Raw genomic sequence first — 19,386 nt, forward strand, 5'->3', positions numbered from 1 at the left:
TTCGGGTGTCAGTTTACACATCATCATTTCCGGGAAATATTTTCTGACAACTCTAGACTAGATATGTCTCACTATTACTTTCCATAGAATACAGTGCTGTACACTTTCACAGACATAAGTTGTATTTAATGTCTGACTTTCTTTTGTTTTAATTTTTTAAAGTTTTTATTTACTTATTTTTGAGAAAGAGAGAGAGAGAGAGAGAGAGAGAGCGAGCTGGGGAAGAAACAGAGAGAGAGGGACAGAGAGAGAATCCCAAACAATGCAGTGCAGACCTGATGCAGGGCTCGAACTCACAAACCATGCGATCATGACCTGAGCTGAAACCGAGTCAGATGCTTAACTGACTGAGCCACCCAGGCACCTCTGACTTTCTTTTTGAATTTAAGTTTGTGTGAGGCTAGGAGCATATTTGTCTTTATATTATGTATGCCAAATAGTAGAATAATTATTTATTTAGAATAATACCTGAAATTAACCATTGCACAAAACTATTTGTTGAATAAACAAATGAATGAGTGAATGGCCAGACAGTAGAGGCATTTTTTTTTTTAGCTGAACTCAAAAATCCAAAATGTAGGTAGATGCTGTTGCTTGCCTTCTGAATATGACATGTAGTTATTTCGTTCCTGTGAGCATAGAAAAGAGAAATAGGGTGATTAAGTTAAGAATAATTAAGATTCCCAACAAAATTGCCTGTCAGTTTCTTTTACAGAAAAATCTGTCTCATCAATTTTGTGCCTTGGAAGCAGCCATTTCAAATGTCTAAGCATAAAAAATATAGAAAACCTTAAATAAAAGTTGTAAGCATCTGTATAATTCAGTAATCCATGAATATTTTGTTTACTGCTGCTAAGTGTGTTAAGAGAGCAAGATACAGGCAACTTCTGAAGTACATTGATCCTTGAACAATGTAGGGTTTAGGAACACCAGACCCCTCCACCCCACCCCCACCCCATGAAATTTAAAATCCATGTATAACTTTTGACTCTGTAAAAACTTCAACTACTAATAGCTTACAGTTGATGAGAAGCTTTACCGACAACATCAGCAGTCTATTAACATGTATTTTGTGTGTTCTATGTATTTATATACTATATTCTTATAAGAAACTAAGCTAGAGGAAAGAAAATGTTATTAAGAAATCCATAAGGAAGAGGAAATTAATTTACAGTGCTGTACTGTAAAAAATCTGCATGTAAGTGGACCCACACAGTTCAAACTCGTGTTGAGAGTCAACTGTATTTTGGAGACCTTACTTATGCTCTTTTTTTATGTGGCTATTGCTAAGCACTCATGTCTTATGGGCTGAGTTTGTGAAAGATTCTAGGGGAAGTGCTCTTTGATGAACTTCTTTTCCTGAGGATTCTCAAAATTCTCAAGTTTGGTGTTAGAATCATGAATACACAGAAAGTTAAGCTATTTGAAACTTGTTTTATGATGCCTTCACTCTTTTTACAGAAATTCTAGTTAGCAGCCTTGTTTATTATTTTCTTCAATCATGTCCTTGTAAAATGAAGGGAAATCTGCAATTCTATTCTGATGGTACAATATGTTTTTTAATTTCTTCCCTTCCATAAGGAAAAAGCACATCTATCCTCCCCCCAAAACAAGGAGAAAGTTGACATTTTAAAAAATTATCTATTTTCTAACCATAAAAGGTTTTTTTAAAGCTTGAGGAGTTAAAGTTGCTGTCACTGATCTTTCAATTTTCAACTATGTGTATAAGAATAGCAAAGAGAACCCAAATCATGCTGTGATTCTGATGTCTGCACTCCATATGAATGACCAACTCAATTTCTGGAAAAACTGATAATAATCAACGTTTGTCATATGAATTTGGATGATCAAATAAAATCAGTTGTTATTCTGTTCACTCATCCTTGACTGATTAGGCAATTCAAATGAGAAGTCAGACAGAAAGTGATGTGCATATTAATGATTAATGATTCATGAAAAATTTCAAGTACACACTGGATTCCAGAAAAATAATTTTATAGTGAATTACTTGAAAAAATACAGGGAAAGTGGATAAATAAATGACATGAGGAGGGTTGCTTTTTAAAACCCTTTTTAATAATTTTGTAAGTGTCATAAATGCTGCTTCGAAAACTATTAAGGAGGCCCAAAGGTATGCATGTGTGTATCCTTTAATTAAGGTGATCTTTTTAGCTGGATTTTTCTATCCCACTAATCTCTGGCTCACAAAACATTTGATAAAATGGTCTGTACCTTCTAAAGCCCAGAGATTTTAGCTGTGCAATTTTTGAAAATGTTCATATATCCTCACACATAAGGGCCTTGAATTTTGGCAAGTTTTGGGGATCTTTGAGGAACTCATGTGGCTGGCATACAGGGAATATGTTCTAGGGGCAAATATAACCAAATGTAACAGATTCCCAGGTATTTTGCGCTCAGCCAATGATTTACTGTGCCATTTCTACCACTTTTTCCCCAGTTGTAAATCTGAGGCAATTCCTCCATAGACTCTGATTCAAGCTCATGATTTACTTTTCTCTGTGTTTCTGACTTCATGTGCTTTTTTTTTTTTAAACTTACCTTTCACTCCAGGTTCAAAGCCTTCTGTTTTTAATCAACCTTGACTAATACTATTTTCTTCTTATTGTTTCTTTTGCTTAACTCAGAGGTAGATTTACCTTGAAAGTAATGAAGCTTAAACTTTAGATCTGTCATTTGATTTGCCTGGGTCCCATCCAAGACCCTGAGAGAAGCCCTAGAAATGTAATCACTTGCTCACAGTTTCTGCAAAATGTGCATAAGTAAGATATTTTGACTGTGATCACTTTTTTTCCCCTTTGCCAGTGAATTTCCTTTACTTATATTTTACTTTCATGGCACCTGGCATTGGAGTGGCTTCAGCCCTTTTGGGGATTCAGTTTATGGAAAATTACGTGAGAGATATATTTGTTTGGTCTGGTGAGATATAATTTTTGATTCTTAGTCACTGCTACATATTCAAGTTATTGCTAGTTATGCATGGGTGGAAATGGGTATCAGAAACAACCCTACCACACAGAGTGGACTCAACAGCATCTTGATGTTAATAAACAGAAACAGAGCTCTTATCACCATATATAACCATTCCATAGCAACCTAGTACCAGGAACATGTGGGCCATGGACTGGCACATACTTTAGAATATATGGAGAGAATTGAATCTGTGGAAAAGCTTTCAAATCTTATATTTCACAGATGAAAGAAATGTGGATATGGATTTTCCAAAATTTGATAGGAATCCTGAAAACTTATTTATTAATAATCAGTTATGAAGCTAAAAGAAGTATTTCTAAATTATTAAGAATAATTTTAAAAATTCTACCAACCAAGCTCAAGCAAAGACTCTATTCTGTCAATAAAAAATAATATAAAATTGTTGCCATGCAAGGAAGTGAAAATATATAAGAAATGCAGGAGAAATTTTATAAAAATAAATATAATAGATGTTGTTAGGCCACTAATTAATAAAAGTACTATAACATTTTTCTGGATCTGGGATTTTTAAAAACCATCCAGCTTTTAAAAATTATAATTTTTAGTTTCTTCTCTTTCTAAATAACTACAAATGACTCTTGACTATACAGGTTTAAACTGTGCAGTCTACTGAAACATAGATTTTTTTTTGATAAATACAGCATAGCACTGTAAATATATTTTTTCTTCTTTGTGATTTTCATAATAATGTTTTTTTCTAGTTTATTATAAGAATATAGCATATAATACACACAACATACAAAATATGTGTTAATCAACCATTTATGCTTAATCAGTAGTTTCTCATCAATAGTAGGCTATTTAGTATATAAGTTTTGAAGGAGTTAAAAGTTTTAAGTAGATTTTTGACTGTGTGGGAGGGTTGGTGCCCATAACTCCTGCATTGTTTAAAGGTTAGCTGTATTCCCATGTGTACCAAGTTTTTAATTTGTAAATTTGTGTTCTTTTTTATTTATGTGTCTGACTCAACAAAACCTGGAATAGCCCCTGCCCTAACTCAGTTACCCTAATACTGAAAATAAATGAAAATCACTAGAACTTAGTATGATGGCTAAGTGTTTGGGGATCTAGGATCCAGAGTGAAAATGTCTGCGATAAAATCCTGGCTCTACTATTTATTAGCCATATGACCTTGGGCAAATTATTTAACATGTCTAAGACTTAACTTTCTCATTTTAGAAGGAAGTTATTGAACCAGAACATGTAATTCCTTGTAATTATATGATAAATAAAATAAAATATAGTGGGAAATCAACTAATTAAAATGATAGAATATCCATGTTGAAAGGAAGCTTGCATTTCGTATAATTTTCCATCAGTGCTTGGATTTTTCACAGCTCCTTCAGGTGTACCTTGTTGGTACATGTAGAAACTATACCTTGTGTGGAAACTGACCTGTTTTCCCATTCCTTAAACTAATATAGTTATACTTTTTTTTTAAGTTAGCTTTTATTGACTTTATTTATGGGCACTCTGTGTAAAATTTAGGTTGAACAAACTGCTCTGTTTTTGAATACTACTGCTCTTGTACAATCCTTTTATAAAAGAATCACATAGTAGTATTAGTGAAAATATAAAACTTGAAACAAGTGATAATCTATTCTCCATCTGACCTGATTTCTTTATATAGAAATGATAAGATGTTATTTAAAAGAAAACAAAACTGACCACAGCATATTCTGCCTTCTAGATCAGAAATTAAGCATTCAGTGAAAATAGGAAATTAACAAGAAACAACTAGAGAAACATAAGCGTCCCCAAATTCTCCAGAGGATTATTAAGTTTCCAACGGACATGAGACTGAGCCTCCTGTTGATTTCTATTTAGTTGGTTATTTTTAACCATTATTGAAAGAAAGTGTGAACCCCAACAAGCAGGAGGACTTTGTGGCCGTGTGTTTGTGGGTGTGTGTGTGTGTCCACAAGGATATATCTATTTTATTGTTTTTAATATTTTTAATTGTACCTTTTAATTAGAAAAAACAGACCTCTTTATAACCTCTATTCATAATTGCCAGACAGAATAATCTTAATCCCTCTTTAATTTGACAGTTTTTCAAATTTGTGGATCAGCTCTATCACAAAATATCTTTTTTTCCAATTAAAAATTGATTGTTTGTGACAGGACCTTTTCTTTGATGCTTTTAAATCATTGAGAAGTAAAAAAAATTAAAAAGCATCTCTTATATTTACTTTCATTTTGAGAGACCTTCATGGGCCTTCTGGTAACCCTTCATAAATGAAGTCTTGCAATCAGAATTACTTCTGGGTTTCTTTGTTTGTCTCTCTTTTCTATTTGACTACAGAAGAATAGGAAGCTATCTTAACAGAATTTCTAATACCTAGGTAGTCAGATAATTCTTCAAATTAAACAGCTTAGGTATTTTAAATTAGTGTAAACAAATAAATAATTAACAGAGAGATTATGCAATTCTTTTGCCAAGCTATACTCAGCAATTTAGAATGATAGCTTAATGAATGAAATGATACAGACTTGATAATTATTATTTCAGGTATGGCCTAGTGTATGTTATCTTGTTTTAACAGGAAAGGAAACCAGGTGATGGCAATAGCTGAAGAGATAAATTGACACTTTAAATCAGTTATGTAAAGGAAACAATCTTTAAGAAGGCAGTAATTTCTGAATCATTAAGTTATGGTTCATAAAACTGAATGTCTGCAGTGACTATTTTAATTATGGTATTTTTCGATTGTAAAATCAGATCATTAAGATTCAGTTATAATCTTGCCCCAAGAGTATTTCTGATATATTTTCAATTATACAATGTATGCCTTAATAATTTGTCACCAACATTGTAGGTTTATCTTTCTACATAAGATTTAGCATTATATCTCTGATTCTGTAATAACCTAGATGATATCTTCTTGAAAAGATGCAGTCAAATACTTTAACTATTTCTCTGTTATTGACTACTTATTCTCAATTTTTAATGTATTACCTAAAGCCATTATGTGAACCTTTCTACATATAGTATTTGACTCTGTTTTAAATGAGAAAATTTTGTACTTTTCTCATTCATTTATTTTGAGTGTCTAGAATTATTCTATTTAAATTTAGTTTTTGTGTGTGTGTTTGTGTGTAGTGTGTGTTAACAGCATGCTTTGTTCATCCCTCAGCAATTTTTAGTATTTCAGCTTCATTTTTATTATTATTAGCTATGTGTCCTTAAGGAAATTAACTTCTTTGATTCTCAATTTAAATATTGTTTCTTATAACATATTCCACCATTGTATTATCCCCTTTCTTGTACTTGACTGTTCTGATTTACTCTTGTTTTATTGGCAAACATCCTACCCAAGCTTAATGGCTGTGTTTAAGTGTTTTGTAATATAAGTTGATTATATTTCTTTGGTGAAATTATCAGTGCATGCAGACCAACTGTTCCTCTAGCCACTGCCAGAAGGACGCAGTCAATCACTGCGTGTATGTGCACCACTTCTTGGGGAAAAGAATTGTGAGTGGAGTAACTCCGGAAGACTATATATTTTTACTCAAGAGTCTTTAAGTTCTTGAAGAAAAACCATATAAATCAGCCAGCATGGGAAACTAAACTTTGTGTATCCTCAACATTTAAGTTAATTGGAGCTTGTATCAGAAGAGATGTAATATTGTTATGAGGAAAATGTAAGGATTTTGTTTTGTTTTGTTTTGCTTTAACTCTTTAAACTAGTAGATTGGGGACTGTTAGATTACATCAGTTTTAGAAAAATGCAGAAGCCCCATTTCACTTGCACACCTGAGTAAATGTGAGTGAAGTCATAGAGGCTTTAAGAGATTCATAACTAGTATCCCATTACCCCAGAGATACTCACTGAAGTGATTGAACTCTCCTCTTACCACAAGAAATGGGAAGAATTAGATGAAATAGAAAAAGTCAACAGGTTTAAAAGAGCCTAAAAAAATCTAGATCATGTGTATCTACAACTGGAAACATTTAGGAATTCAGAGGATGCCAACATGGATGCCAATGGCTATACATGATAGTTTCAGTTAATCAGATGCCAGTGCACCTAGGTACCCATCATCAGAAGCCAACTACGCAACTTGTCACAACTCTATAATCTCTTATGTTTGATATAATCACCTGGAGAAAAAGGAGTAAAAAGAAAATCCTGAAATTATTTTGTTTCCAACTGATATACTTCCAAATACGTGGAGTATACTAACATTTTGCTTTTTGTAATCAGCTGCATTTAGGACTAGAAGTAGACATAGAGGTGACTAAATGAAAATTCAAGGGAATAACATTTTCTTTCACACTGTTGTATGTGGTTGTATGATAACTCATAATGATAATAATGATAACAATGACACTATTAATTAAAAAAACACCAACTCCTTACTACTAATAATAGTTTGGGCATTATAGTTTTCCAAACATCTCTCAATGTGTGAATTTTTCTTTCTTGTTAATCCAATTTCTTTACCAACAGCTTTTGTATATTCAGCGTAGGCCAGAAAGCTGTGGTAAGGAAGGAGTGGGTATAATGCATGTAAAAATGTTCCCGACAAATAGTAAAGGTAGAAACTGAGAGGGAATTGAGAAATTGAGAAATTGAGAAGCCCACTTTTTAGACCTGAATGTCTTGATTTATCATCCTGAGGATGGTAAACACATGCTTGTATGTTAGAATCAGTTGAAAAGTTTCAAGGGGATTCAGAACAATGGACGGTGCTGATCATTTGTCAGGGTTTCTGATCTGTCTCCAGTATCTTCTACATACCAGTAACCAAATCAAAGTTTCTGCTCTAGACATTGTTTTTAAGTCCTTGATTATTTCTTCTCCCTGTGCCTGCCTTTCTCTTAATGTAGGCTAGCTACCTTAAGTTCTGAAAGAATAGGCTTGGTTGAGAAGGCAAAGCTTTTTTTTTCTTTTTTTTTTTTTAGTATAGAGAGAAAGAGAGAGACAGCATGGGTGGGAGAGGGTCAGAGAGAGATGGAGACACAGAATCGTAAACAGGCTCCAGGCTCTGAGCACAGAGCCCCATGTGGGGCTTGAAGTCACAAGCCTTGAGATCATGACCTGAGCCAAAGTTGGACACTTAACAGACTGAGCCACCCAGGTGCCCCAAGAAGGCAAAGCTTCTAAGAAGATCTTTGGCACAACAGGTTAAGTGCCTATATGTAATTAAGAAAACTTAATAGACCTTTGATATCAAGTCTCTTTCAATTTTTAAATTTTTTTAATGTTTATTTTTGAAAGAGAGAGACAGAGTGTGAGTGGGAGAGGGGCAGAGAGAGAGACACACACACACACAGAATCTGAAGCAGGCTCCAGGCTCTGAGCTCTCAGCACAGAACCCAACACAAGGCTTAAAATCAGGAACCATGATATCATGACCTGAGCTGAAGTCAGACACATAACCGACTGAGCCACCCAGGCACCCCTCAATTTTTTGTTGTTGTTGCTCCTGCATGGGAGCAAGAAACACTTGGCTTTTATAATCATGCCCTGCATTTCTGGATCTTCTATATTGCTTTTTATTTATGCTTGAAAACTGGCCAATTTTAGCCAGCTAATAAGACATTGCAACAAAGAAGTAACTTTGAGCAAACAAAACAGTAACTTCCGGGCTCTTTCCAACTACTTTCTGTGAGACAGCTGGTTTCTGAGGCACTTGGTATGCCTTCCAAATTATTTCACGCAACTAATATAGCAAACGTTTTGCCTTTTTTTTGGCCTGTGATATTAATGCTATTTTTAATGCTAATATTTATTACTGCATCTGAAATACACACTTTTATCTAGGATGTTAACTAGGAAGCCAGTTTTCTCAAGAATATGTCTTAAGACTAACTACTACACTACACTAGTATTTTTCCAACTTTTTTACTACAACCTACAACAAAAAACACAATATATATTATCATCCAGTAAAATGCACACACAAACACATGCATATCAGGAGGCTTAACTGGACATCACATCTAAATTGGAACTGTTTCTGGCAAATTTGAGTTTATCCAAAATTCCATTACCAAACTGATTTTTCACAATAGAGTTTTTTAAACTGCTTGAAAAATACTGAGCACTTAGCAGTAGGATGATAGGTGAGTCTCTTGAGAACTTAGGATAACATTAATTTTGTATCTTTATTATGGTATTATATTTAATAAAGAGGGAGTTTAATGATTGAAGCAAATAAATATCATCCATCAAATGATGAGTGTGTTTTATTTAAAATTACATATGCATTTTTCAGTTAAAGTATTTATCAAATGTTAAATTGCAGCATCATTTGCTCTAACTTTCATAGTACTTGGAAAGGATCAAAAGTATACAATGGGTAAAAAAAAATCAATCTTTTTACTATATCAAAGATGTTTTAATTATTATGACAACTAATAAGAAAAGATACAATCTTACTATTAAGGCACTGAGTTGTCTATAAAAAGAAGGTAAAGGCATTATGTAATTTCCTGAAGTTTAAACTTTCATGGCTGAAACTTATGCATCTTAGTGTTGTAAGGAGAGTAAATTCTAAAGTTGATTACCAAGACAAAATAGAATATCTTCATAGGTATCCTTAAGCAAGCCTTAAATAAAAAAAAAAACACACAAATTTGAAAACTCAAAAATCAAGAATTTTTTTTGGTTTGTTTCTTTGTGTTTAAGCTGCATTTTCTCAATTTGCAATCTTTTTGTTGTTGTTACTTTCAGGCCCATTTACAGGACATTGCGTGAACACAGAACTGTGTGGAAGATGCTGAAAACAATTCCAGATTTGACCTCTCAGCTAACTGATGAGCATCTGAAAACACTTAGTAGGAGTGTCATTTCTGAAACCTGGGTAAAAGGCAGCACAGGTAACAGACTAATCTGGAGGGAAATTTGGCAACATAAAATGTATGTCACTATTTTGAATTCTCTGTACTATTCATATTTTCACTTGATATGTTAAAAGTGTACCGTTTCGGTGTATTGTGTTTATAGTTGTAAATAGTGAAATGAATAACATTCCACATTTTAGTACATGTTTTAAAGATATACGCTAGTATTTTCTCCACCTTGAGTATGCATCAGAATCACCCAGAGGACTCATATTGCTGTGTTCAGTTCTAAAGTTTCCAGTTTGGTAGGTTTGGGATGGAGCTTAATTGTCTTTTCAGTAATATTGCAGGTGATAGTGCTAGTATGGGGACCATACTTTGAAAACCACTCATTGATATACACATTTGATTACAATCTCGCATTTATTTTCAGTTATGACAGTAAATGGCCATGGCAATTATTTGACTTATCCAGATACTGACCCAGATATTGGGCAAAAAGAACTCTCCGGACAGATTTTGGTTTCCCAATTTTAAATTTCTAGTCCCCTTATCAAGGATTTATTGGACGCATTAATAAAAGTATTTTATATTTTGATTTTTGAGGGGTATACAAATGTACACACACACAAAGTCACATACGCATCTAACCCAACAGAGTTCAGCACCATTTTGTGCATTTGTCAAATACCTATTAGAAAAGAAGAATTAAGTTTATTTAATACATTCTTTGTGTCAGGAGATATCCCTTACTTATTCCTCATAGGAACAAATAAAAGAAATTATTATTATTCTCTCTGGTTGAGGACCATAAGGCACAAAATATCATGCAGAATATTTCTGATTAAAATTAAATTTCAAACATACTTTAGCCTTAATGCTAACCTCATTCTCTGTCCATTATGCCACTGTTTTTATACAGAGTCTCTTCTGGGATCATGGCATTTAAATCTAACTGTTTAATTTTGGAGAACATGTGTCTATTGAAATATGTTATATGTGTATTGACATGTTTCAAGAGTTTTCCCCCAATGGCCATCTCTCATAATTAGTTTCATTTAATCTGACATCAAGCAGCGAAAATTAAATCATAGGAGTTTTGCAAAGGATAAAATGATTTTGAAAGGCAAGAAAGAACATTCAAAATTGCTTTGCATTAGCTTGAGGACAGTAATTTCAAAATTAATTTGTTTTACCCTAAATCCCTGAAATTATATTTGTTATGGTAAAAAAAAGATATGGAAACAACCTAGATGTTTTCCAATAGAAGACAGATTGCATTATGATACATCTTTTCTATGGAATAGAAGACTACATTATGATACATGTTTCCAATGAAATCCTAGGCAGTTGTTAGGAAGAATGATCTCTGTATATATACACATGAAAACTTACTAAACGTATTGACAACAGTGGATACAAATAGAATAATTGTGGAATTATATAAATAATATGATCATATTTTCACATATTTATGAAAAACTTGAAGTTATAGATATGTAAACATCTGTATATATACATATATAAAAACTCATAATAAAAAATACGTAGAAGTAGATCCAGAAAGCACTCCAAAAATAGGCATTTTAAAAATCATTACCATGGTGGAGGGGAGAATTGAGGGAGTGAAAGGAAACAAGTTTTCTTTTATATATATATTTGCATTGAATTTTTCACAATAAGTCTATATTCTTGTGTTAGTGTTTGTAACTACATATTTGTTTTTTTCAAAAGTTTTTAAAATTACAGCTGGAAACAATAACTATTCTGATGGTTCTTATAACTTGGGTGATTGATTATTAAAATGTGAACTTCCATTCCTTGACAAACACTTATCAACTTAATTTGATCTTTTATATTTAATGAGGTTTTTCAATTCATATTTCAATAGAGCTTTTTGAAACACTTTATTAAAAAATGTAGAAGTCTTTGTCTTTACATATATCTGTATCAAAATCCTTCTCTTGAGTTTTTAAGACATCTGATTCTGACAGCCAGTTCTGTTTCACTATCAAAGCAGTCAATTCATTAAATATCTGACCTTTGTAAATCTCATCCTTCATCCAACTTTAAAAAAAGGTGCAACAAAGTGTCTTTCTCACTCCCTTTTCTTTATTCATGTATGTCTTTCACCCCCTCTGCTATTATTTAAAGTGTTCCTCCTAGTAGCTCCTTGTCACCAGGCTGCTGACTTCAATCTGTGGCTGAGGCTTTGGTTTCTCGCCTGCAATTCCACACAGCTGTTTGCTCTTCTGTTCTCTTCTGGAAGGTTCTTTGGAGCTTTGTTATTTAAAGCCGCTTCCTAAACTCACCATTTACTCACTCATCTTCTCATTCAGTTTTCTTAAACAATAAAATATTAACAGGGATAACAATATTATTTAAGTACTGATTTTAAGTACTGAATAATACATATATGTCTCTAGTGTAAGTGAAATGGAACTAAAACATAATTACTATGAGATTACTAATTATTTACTATATTAATATTACTATATCTAGATATTACCTATATTACTGTAATAAAAATTATATAAACTATACACTAGGTATAATAATCTTTATGCCATATATATCTATATATATCTATATATGTACATATATCTATATCTATATCTATATCTATATCTATATCTATATCTATATATGTTACTTAATTCAAGTAACTTCAAGAGTTTTCCGTTGGATCCCTTATATTATGGCCTGAGCAGCAGGCATTTTTATGATTGGCAACCTAAAGCTCACGAAAGCTGAGAAAATTAGCTTACTTGAGAATTCAATTTAGTGGCTAACATGGAATTAGATCCTAGATCAAAATTTTATTACTATCTACCATTATATTAACATTGATACATTTCCGTGAAATAATTATTATAAGGGATTTTTTCTTTTATATCTGTATCATCTTTACTGTTTTCTTTTTGAAGTCAGTTAAGTCTTAACAGTGTTATTTCTCTTTTATTTCTTTCACTTTATTTTATTTTATTTCCACCTTTTATGAGGTTATTTCAAAAACACCATAGTTCTTCACTTAAATAAACTTTTGTATTTGTTTTTAATGATAAAAAATATTTTTATATTACTAAATTTTAACATTTTTTTAGCCTGCATAGACTTTCTTTTCTGTTGTGATTTAAATTTCATACAACATATAAAAACACAGTAAGGGGGCACCTGGGTGGCTCAGTCAGTTAAGCATCCCACTTCAGCTGAGGTCACAGTCTCACAGTTCATGAGTTCAAGCCCTGCATCAGGTTCTCTACTGTCAGCACAGAGCTCACTTGGGATCCTGTCCCTGTCTTGCTCTGCCCTTCCCTCACTTATGTGCACATTCTCTCTCTCAAAAGTAAATAAAAAACTTAAAAAATAAATTAAAAATAAATTAATTAAAAACTAAAAACACAGTAGCTAATTCTCATAGAAAATTTAGTGGGCATCTTTTCCATAAGTAAATTGACCATAATTCAAATAATATGCTCTTACAATAGAAATAGGTAAATATTTAGTTCTACCATAAAGATTAAGAGTCTCTTAAAGGCAAACATGGTCTTGAAGAACATGCATTGATCCTAAAGTATGGATGTGCTTTCACTGCAACTAAGGAGTTCCCTATGATTCATGAAGTTTTGTCCTTGAAATCTGGCCAGAAATTTTTTTCAGTATTTATCTGCATTCTGAGGACCCAGTTCCATTTCTGTCTTTCCCCATCCAAGAGATGGTTGTGAGAAAATTAATACAACAGAAACAAAAAAAGCCCTTCAATCACATGGCAATACCGAAGACCCTTTACCTTGATATTTATTTCTCTAATATTGCCATTGATTCTTACTTTCTTAAACAGTGAAACTTATAACAAGAGATAATGTTAAAAGTATTCAACACCTGGGGCGCCTGGGTGGCTCAGTCAGTTGAACCTCCCACTTCCGCTCAGGTCATGATCTCGTGGTTTGTGAGTTTGAGCCCCGCGTCGGGCTCTGTGCTGACCGCTCAGAGCCTGGAGCCAGCTTCGGATTTTGCGTCTCCCTCTCTCTCTACCCCTCACCCACTCGCATTCTGTCTCCGTCTCTCTCAAAAATAAATAAACATTAGAAAAAAAAAGTATTCAACATCTGATCAGAAATCAGAACAGGTGCTACCTAAGCACAATAAATACCTACTCTGAACAGTTGGTACAGGAGTATTAGTAAGCAATACCAGCCATATGTGCATAATTTCCTCCATTTCTGTTATTGGAATATTTTCAACTAATAAGAAACTACTTTTTTTTTGCTTTATATAATTGCACTACTCAGTATCTAGAAATTGATAGTTTTTTTAACCTATCTGATTTTATTTAGATAATAGTCAGAATGGAACTAATATTTTTCAACCTCTCTAGGCTAATTTTTGGATTGGCATATTTCAGAAGAGATGACAGCATTGCCAAATTATGGGGAGTTGTTTTTAAATAAAGTTTTTTATGTACTTTTGTTATATGTGCAAAAACCCCAATGTGGTATTGTGCTAAATGCTTAGGAAGGAAAACGGCATAGAACTGGCTTCCATTTCATATAATAATATAAACATAAATAAGTAAATTTATGTTTATATTATTGATAACTCTATTATTTAACAACATGTATTGTGTGTTTGATATGTGCTAGTGACTGTCACTGGAACTTATTTTCTTATGTGGGAAAAAAGAAAATAAATATAAAATTAACACATAATATAACTTCAGGAAATACAGTCTATGAAAAAAAATAAAGCACAGGATTAGAGAAGGGCTAGAAATTGGAAAAAATTAAAAAAAATTTTTTTGATGTTTGTTCATTTTTGGAAGACAGAGAGAGACAGAGCACAAGCAGGGGTGGAGCGGAGAAAGAGGGGGACACAGAATCTGAAGCAGGCTCCAGTCTGAGCTGTCAGCACAGAGTCTGAGTCAGGGCTTGAACTCACGAGCCAGGAGATCATGACCTGAGCCTCAGTCAGACGGTCAACTGACTGAGCCACCCAGGTGCCACGGAAAAAAATTTTTAATGATGATAATAATTACATATTTTATTTTATTTTTTTATTTAAAAATTTTTAAGTTTTTATTTTAATTCCAGTTAGTTGACATACAGAGTTACATTCAACAATTCCATAATTGTGATTCAATAATTCCTAACATCACCTAGTGCTTATTACAAAAGTGCACTCCTTAATCCCCATCACCATTTAAAAACCCATCCTCCCACCTACCTACCCTCTCTAAACCATCAGTTTGTTCTCTATAGTTAAGAGTCTGTTTCTTGGTATGTCTCTCTCTCTTTTTTTTCCTTTGCTCATTTGTTTTGTTTCTTAAATTCCATTATGAGTGATATCATATGGTATTTGTCTTTCTCTGACTGACTTATCTCATGTAGTATTATACTTTCAAGCTCTACCCATATTGTTCCAAATGACAAGATTTCATCTTTTTATGGATGAATAATATTCCATTGTGTATATATGCTAATCTTCTTTATTCATCTATAACTGGACGGTTAGGTTGGTTTCATAGTTTGGCTATTGCAAATAATGCTGCAATAAACATAGGAGTTCTTGTATCTCTTTGGATTAATGCAATTAATAGTGCAATTACTAGATCATAGGGTAGTTCTACTTTAATTTTTTGAGGAACTTCCATACACTGTTTTCCACGGTGGCTATACCAGTTTCCTTCCTACCAACAGTGGAAGATTGTTCCTTCTTCTCCACATCCTCACCAACACTTGCTGTTTCTGGTATTTTTTGTTTGTTTTGTTTTGTGAAGCGATTCTGACAAATGTGAGGTGATATCTCATTGTAGTTTTGGTTTGTATTTCCCTAATGATAAGCGATGTTGAGCATCTTTTCATATGGTTGTTGGTCTTCTGTATGTCTTCTTTGGAGAAATTGATAAGCCTCTAACCAGACTCATTAAAAAAAAAAAAAAAGAGAGAGAGAAAGAGGACTCAAATAAACAAAATCACTCATGAAAGAGGAGAAAAAACAATCAATGCCACAGAAATACAAACAATTGTAGTAGAATATGAAAACCTATATGCCAACAAGTTCAACAACTTAGAAGAAATGGATAAATTCCTGGAAACATAAACTACCAAAACTGAAGTAAGAAGAAATAGAAAATTTGAACAGACCCATTACCAGCAATGAAATTGTATCAATTAAAAAAAAAAAAGTCCAGTACCAGATGGCTTCCCAGGTGAATTCTACCAAACATTTGAAGAAGCATTAATACCCATTATTCTCAAACTAATCCAAAAAAATAGAAGAGAAGGAAAACTTCCAAATTCAATCTATGAGGCCAGTATCACCCTGATACCAAAACCAGATAAAGACACCACAAAAAAAGAGAAGTATATAGATGCAAAATCCTCAACAAAATAGTAGCAAAGTGAATTTAACTATACATTAAAAAAATCATTCACCGTGAATAAATGGGATTCATTCCTGGGATGCAAGGTGGTTCATATTCGTAAAACAATTAATGTGATAGTCACATCAGTAAGAGAAATGGTAACAAACCACATGAGCATCTCAATAGATGTAGAAAAAGTATTTGACAAAGTACAACACCGATTCATGATAAAAACTCTCTGCAATGTAGGTCTAGAGGGAACATATATCAACATAATAAAGGTCTTATATGAAAAACCTACCCCCAACATTATACTCAATGGTGCAAAACTGAGAGCTTTTCCCATAAGGTCTGGAGCAAGACAAGGATGTCTACTCTCACCCCTTTTAAAAATTCAACCTACCATTGGAAGTCTTGGCCACAGCAATTAGAAAACAAAAAGAACTAAAAAGCATCCAAATTCGCATGGAAGAAGTAAAACTCTCACTATTTGCAAATGACATAATACTATAAAGGAAACCCTAATGATTCCATCAAAAAACTGCTAGAACTGATACACAAATTCAGTAAAAATACAGGATACAAAATCAAGGTACCGAAATCTGTTTCATTTGTATATACTAAAAATGAAGCAGCAGGAATTGAAGTTAAGAAAACTATCCCATTTACAATTGCACCAAAAACAATAAAAAACCTACAAATAAACTTAACCAAAGAGGTGAAGGAATGGTAGTCTGAAAACTATAAAACACTGATGTAAAAAATTGAAGACGACACAAAGAAATAGAAAGACATTCCATGCTCATGGATTGGAAGAAAAAATATTGTTAAAATGTCTATATTACCCAAAGCAATCTGTAGGTTTAATGCAATCCCTATCAGTACACCAACATCATTTTTCACAAAATAATTATATATTTTATATAATATTTATTGATCTGACACTATTGTAAATTATTTATAAGTACTATGTCCTTAATACTTTCAAAACCCTATGACGTGTATGTTATAATCCTTATTTTATAAAAGACAAACTTGAGAGAGAGAGATATTAAGTTAAGCTAGACAAGATAATACAGGCAGAATGGTCAGATAACACATAAGATGCCTTGCTATGTTAACATGCAAAATAAGAATTGAAAAAATGATACTATTAATTTAATATTTGAAAGGCAATAAGACTTTTGAAAGTAACACTTTCTTCAGTGTTTTAGGATGACATTTCCTAAAGAGTATTCATAGAGTTCAGCTGCAGATAATGGACGTTAAAAGAAACAGCTGTAAAAATAAACCAGAGAAGCCCTTTTGAAATGGCATGGTAAGGACTTCCAGAAATCCATAAATGCACAGAAAATATTGGCAAAACGGTCATTATCAAATTTTCAGAATTCTGAAAAAGATCTACAACAATCCAAGATACATTTATTCAAGGACAATGGTGGAATCTTGGTAAGAAGAGTGAGTTTTACAGCATTTTGACTTGCCCTCTTCCCATCACACTATAACTTAGTTCTGCAGTAACCTGAACAGCAGCAGCCTTGCAATTATGGTCGCCATGAAAATCAGCAACATCCACTGAAGGTGGCGGAATAGGTTTGGATCCCTCTTCAAAGTTCCATCCAAGAGATTTGTCACAATTTGATCTGTCTCTTGGCTTCCAGGAATAAGCCCATTCATAGAGGCTATATATTAAAACAAACAAACAAAAGCAAAAATAAGTCAACTAATCCCCAAACAAGCAGAGGAGAAAAGAGATATTAAATATTATGATGATCATAAATGGAATAGAGAATATAAAAATAATACAGCAAATCAAAACCAAAACTATGTTTTTTGCAAAGAATAAAAAAAACATTTACCTATATTTATTAAGAAAAAGGAGAGAACATTCAAATTACTAAAATCAGCAATGAAAGTGTGAACATCACCATTGACCTTATAAAAATAAAGATTATAAGGGAATACACAATAACTATATGCCAAAAAATTATATACCTTAGATATAATGAACAAATTTCCAGAAAGATACAAACTATCAAAACTGGTTCAAGAAGAGATAGGCTATCTGAATAGATCTATATCAAATAAATATATTTAATTAGTAATTTAAAAAATATTCCCACAAAGAAAAGCCCAGATCCAGATGGCTTCATGTTGAAGTCTACCAAATATTTAAAGGAGCATTAATACCACAAGCAACAAATAATCTGAAAATAAATTAAGAAAGCAATTCCGTTTACAGTAGCCTCAAAAACATAACCTATTTAGGAATAGATTTAACGAAAAAGTGTAAATAAATAGAAATATCTCAGTGTTCATAGATCGAAAGACCTAATTTTGTTTATATGGTAATACTCCTAAATTGTTATACAGATTTAACACAATCTCTAATACCAGCTGTCTTTTTGTAGGGGTTGGTAAGCTGATTCTAAAATTCATATGGAAATTTAGAGGGCCCAGAAAAGAAACAACTTTTTTTGGAAACAAACAACAAAGTTGGAGGACACACACATCTGATTCTGAAACTTACTACAAACCTACAGTTTCAAGGCAGTGTAAAACTGCCACAAAATAGATATAGAGACTAATGGAATAAATTGAAGTGCAGATATAAAGCTTTAATTTCATGGTCAATTGATTTGCAACAAGGGTGTTAAGAAAATTCAGTTGTGGAAAAGATCATTTTTTCAACAAATGGTGCTGGCACAACTGGATATCCATTCACATGCTAAAGAATGAAGTCAGACCTTTAACTCATACCATATATAATTACTAATCTAAAATGGATCAAAGACCTAAATGTAAGAACAAAACTATAGAATTCTTAAAAGAGAATTTACAAATTAATCTTGGTGGCCATGGGTTAAGCTATGCTTCCGTAAACATGACACGGAAAGCACAAGTGACCAAAGAGAAATTAGATAATGTGGACTTTATAAAATTTTGGACTTCAAAAGCACAATCAAAAAAGTGACAATGCAACCCTTGCAATGGGAGAAAGTTTTTGCAAATCAAATATCTGATAAGAGACTCATCCAGATTATGAAGAACTCTTACAACTCAATAATAAAAAGCCAATTAACTCAATTGAAAAATGAACAAACTATCTGAACAGTTACATTTCAAAAGAAGATAAACAAATGGCCAAAGAGCACATTAAAATGCCCAATATCATTAGTCATTAGAGGATTGTATATCAAAACCACAATTATATACC

The 19,386-nt window shown here is 32.7% G+C and overlaps 1 protein-coding gene across 1 annotated transcript in view; it reads left to right on the top strand.

The window, feature by feature from the left end:
* CNBD1 (cyclic nucleotide binding domain containing 1) overlaps positions 1 to 19,386 on the top strand; it is a 467,744-nt gene that overhangs the window by 206,159 nt on the left and 242,199 nt on the right. Inside the window, exon 5 of the mRNA XM_042924364.1 lies at positions 9,696 to 9,841. Coding sequence (XP_042780298.1) covers positions 9,696 to 9,841 — 146 coding nt within the window. The remainder of the gene's footprint in view (positions 1 to 9,695; positions 9,842 to 19,386) is intronic.

The sequence above is a fragment of the Panthera leo genome, chromosome F2, assembly GCF_018350215.1.
Source record: "Panthera leo isolate Ple1 chromosome F2, P.leo_Ple1_pat1.1, whole genome shotgun sequence".
Lineage (NCBI taxonomy): Eukaryota > Metazoa > Chordata > Mammalia > Carnivora > Felidae > Panthera > Panthera leo.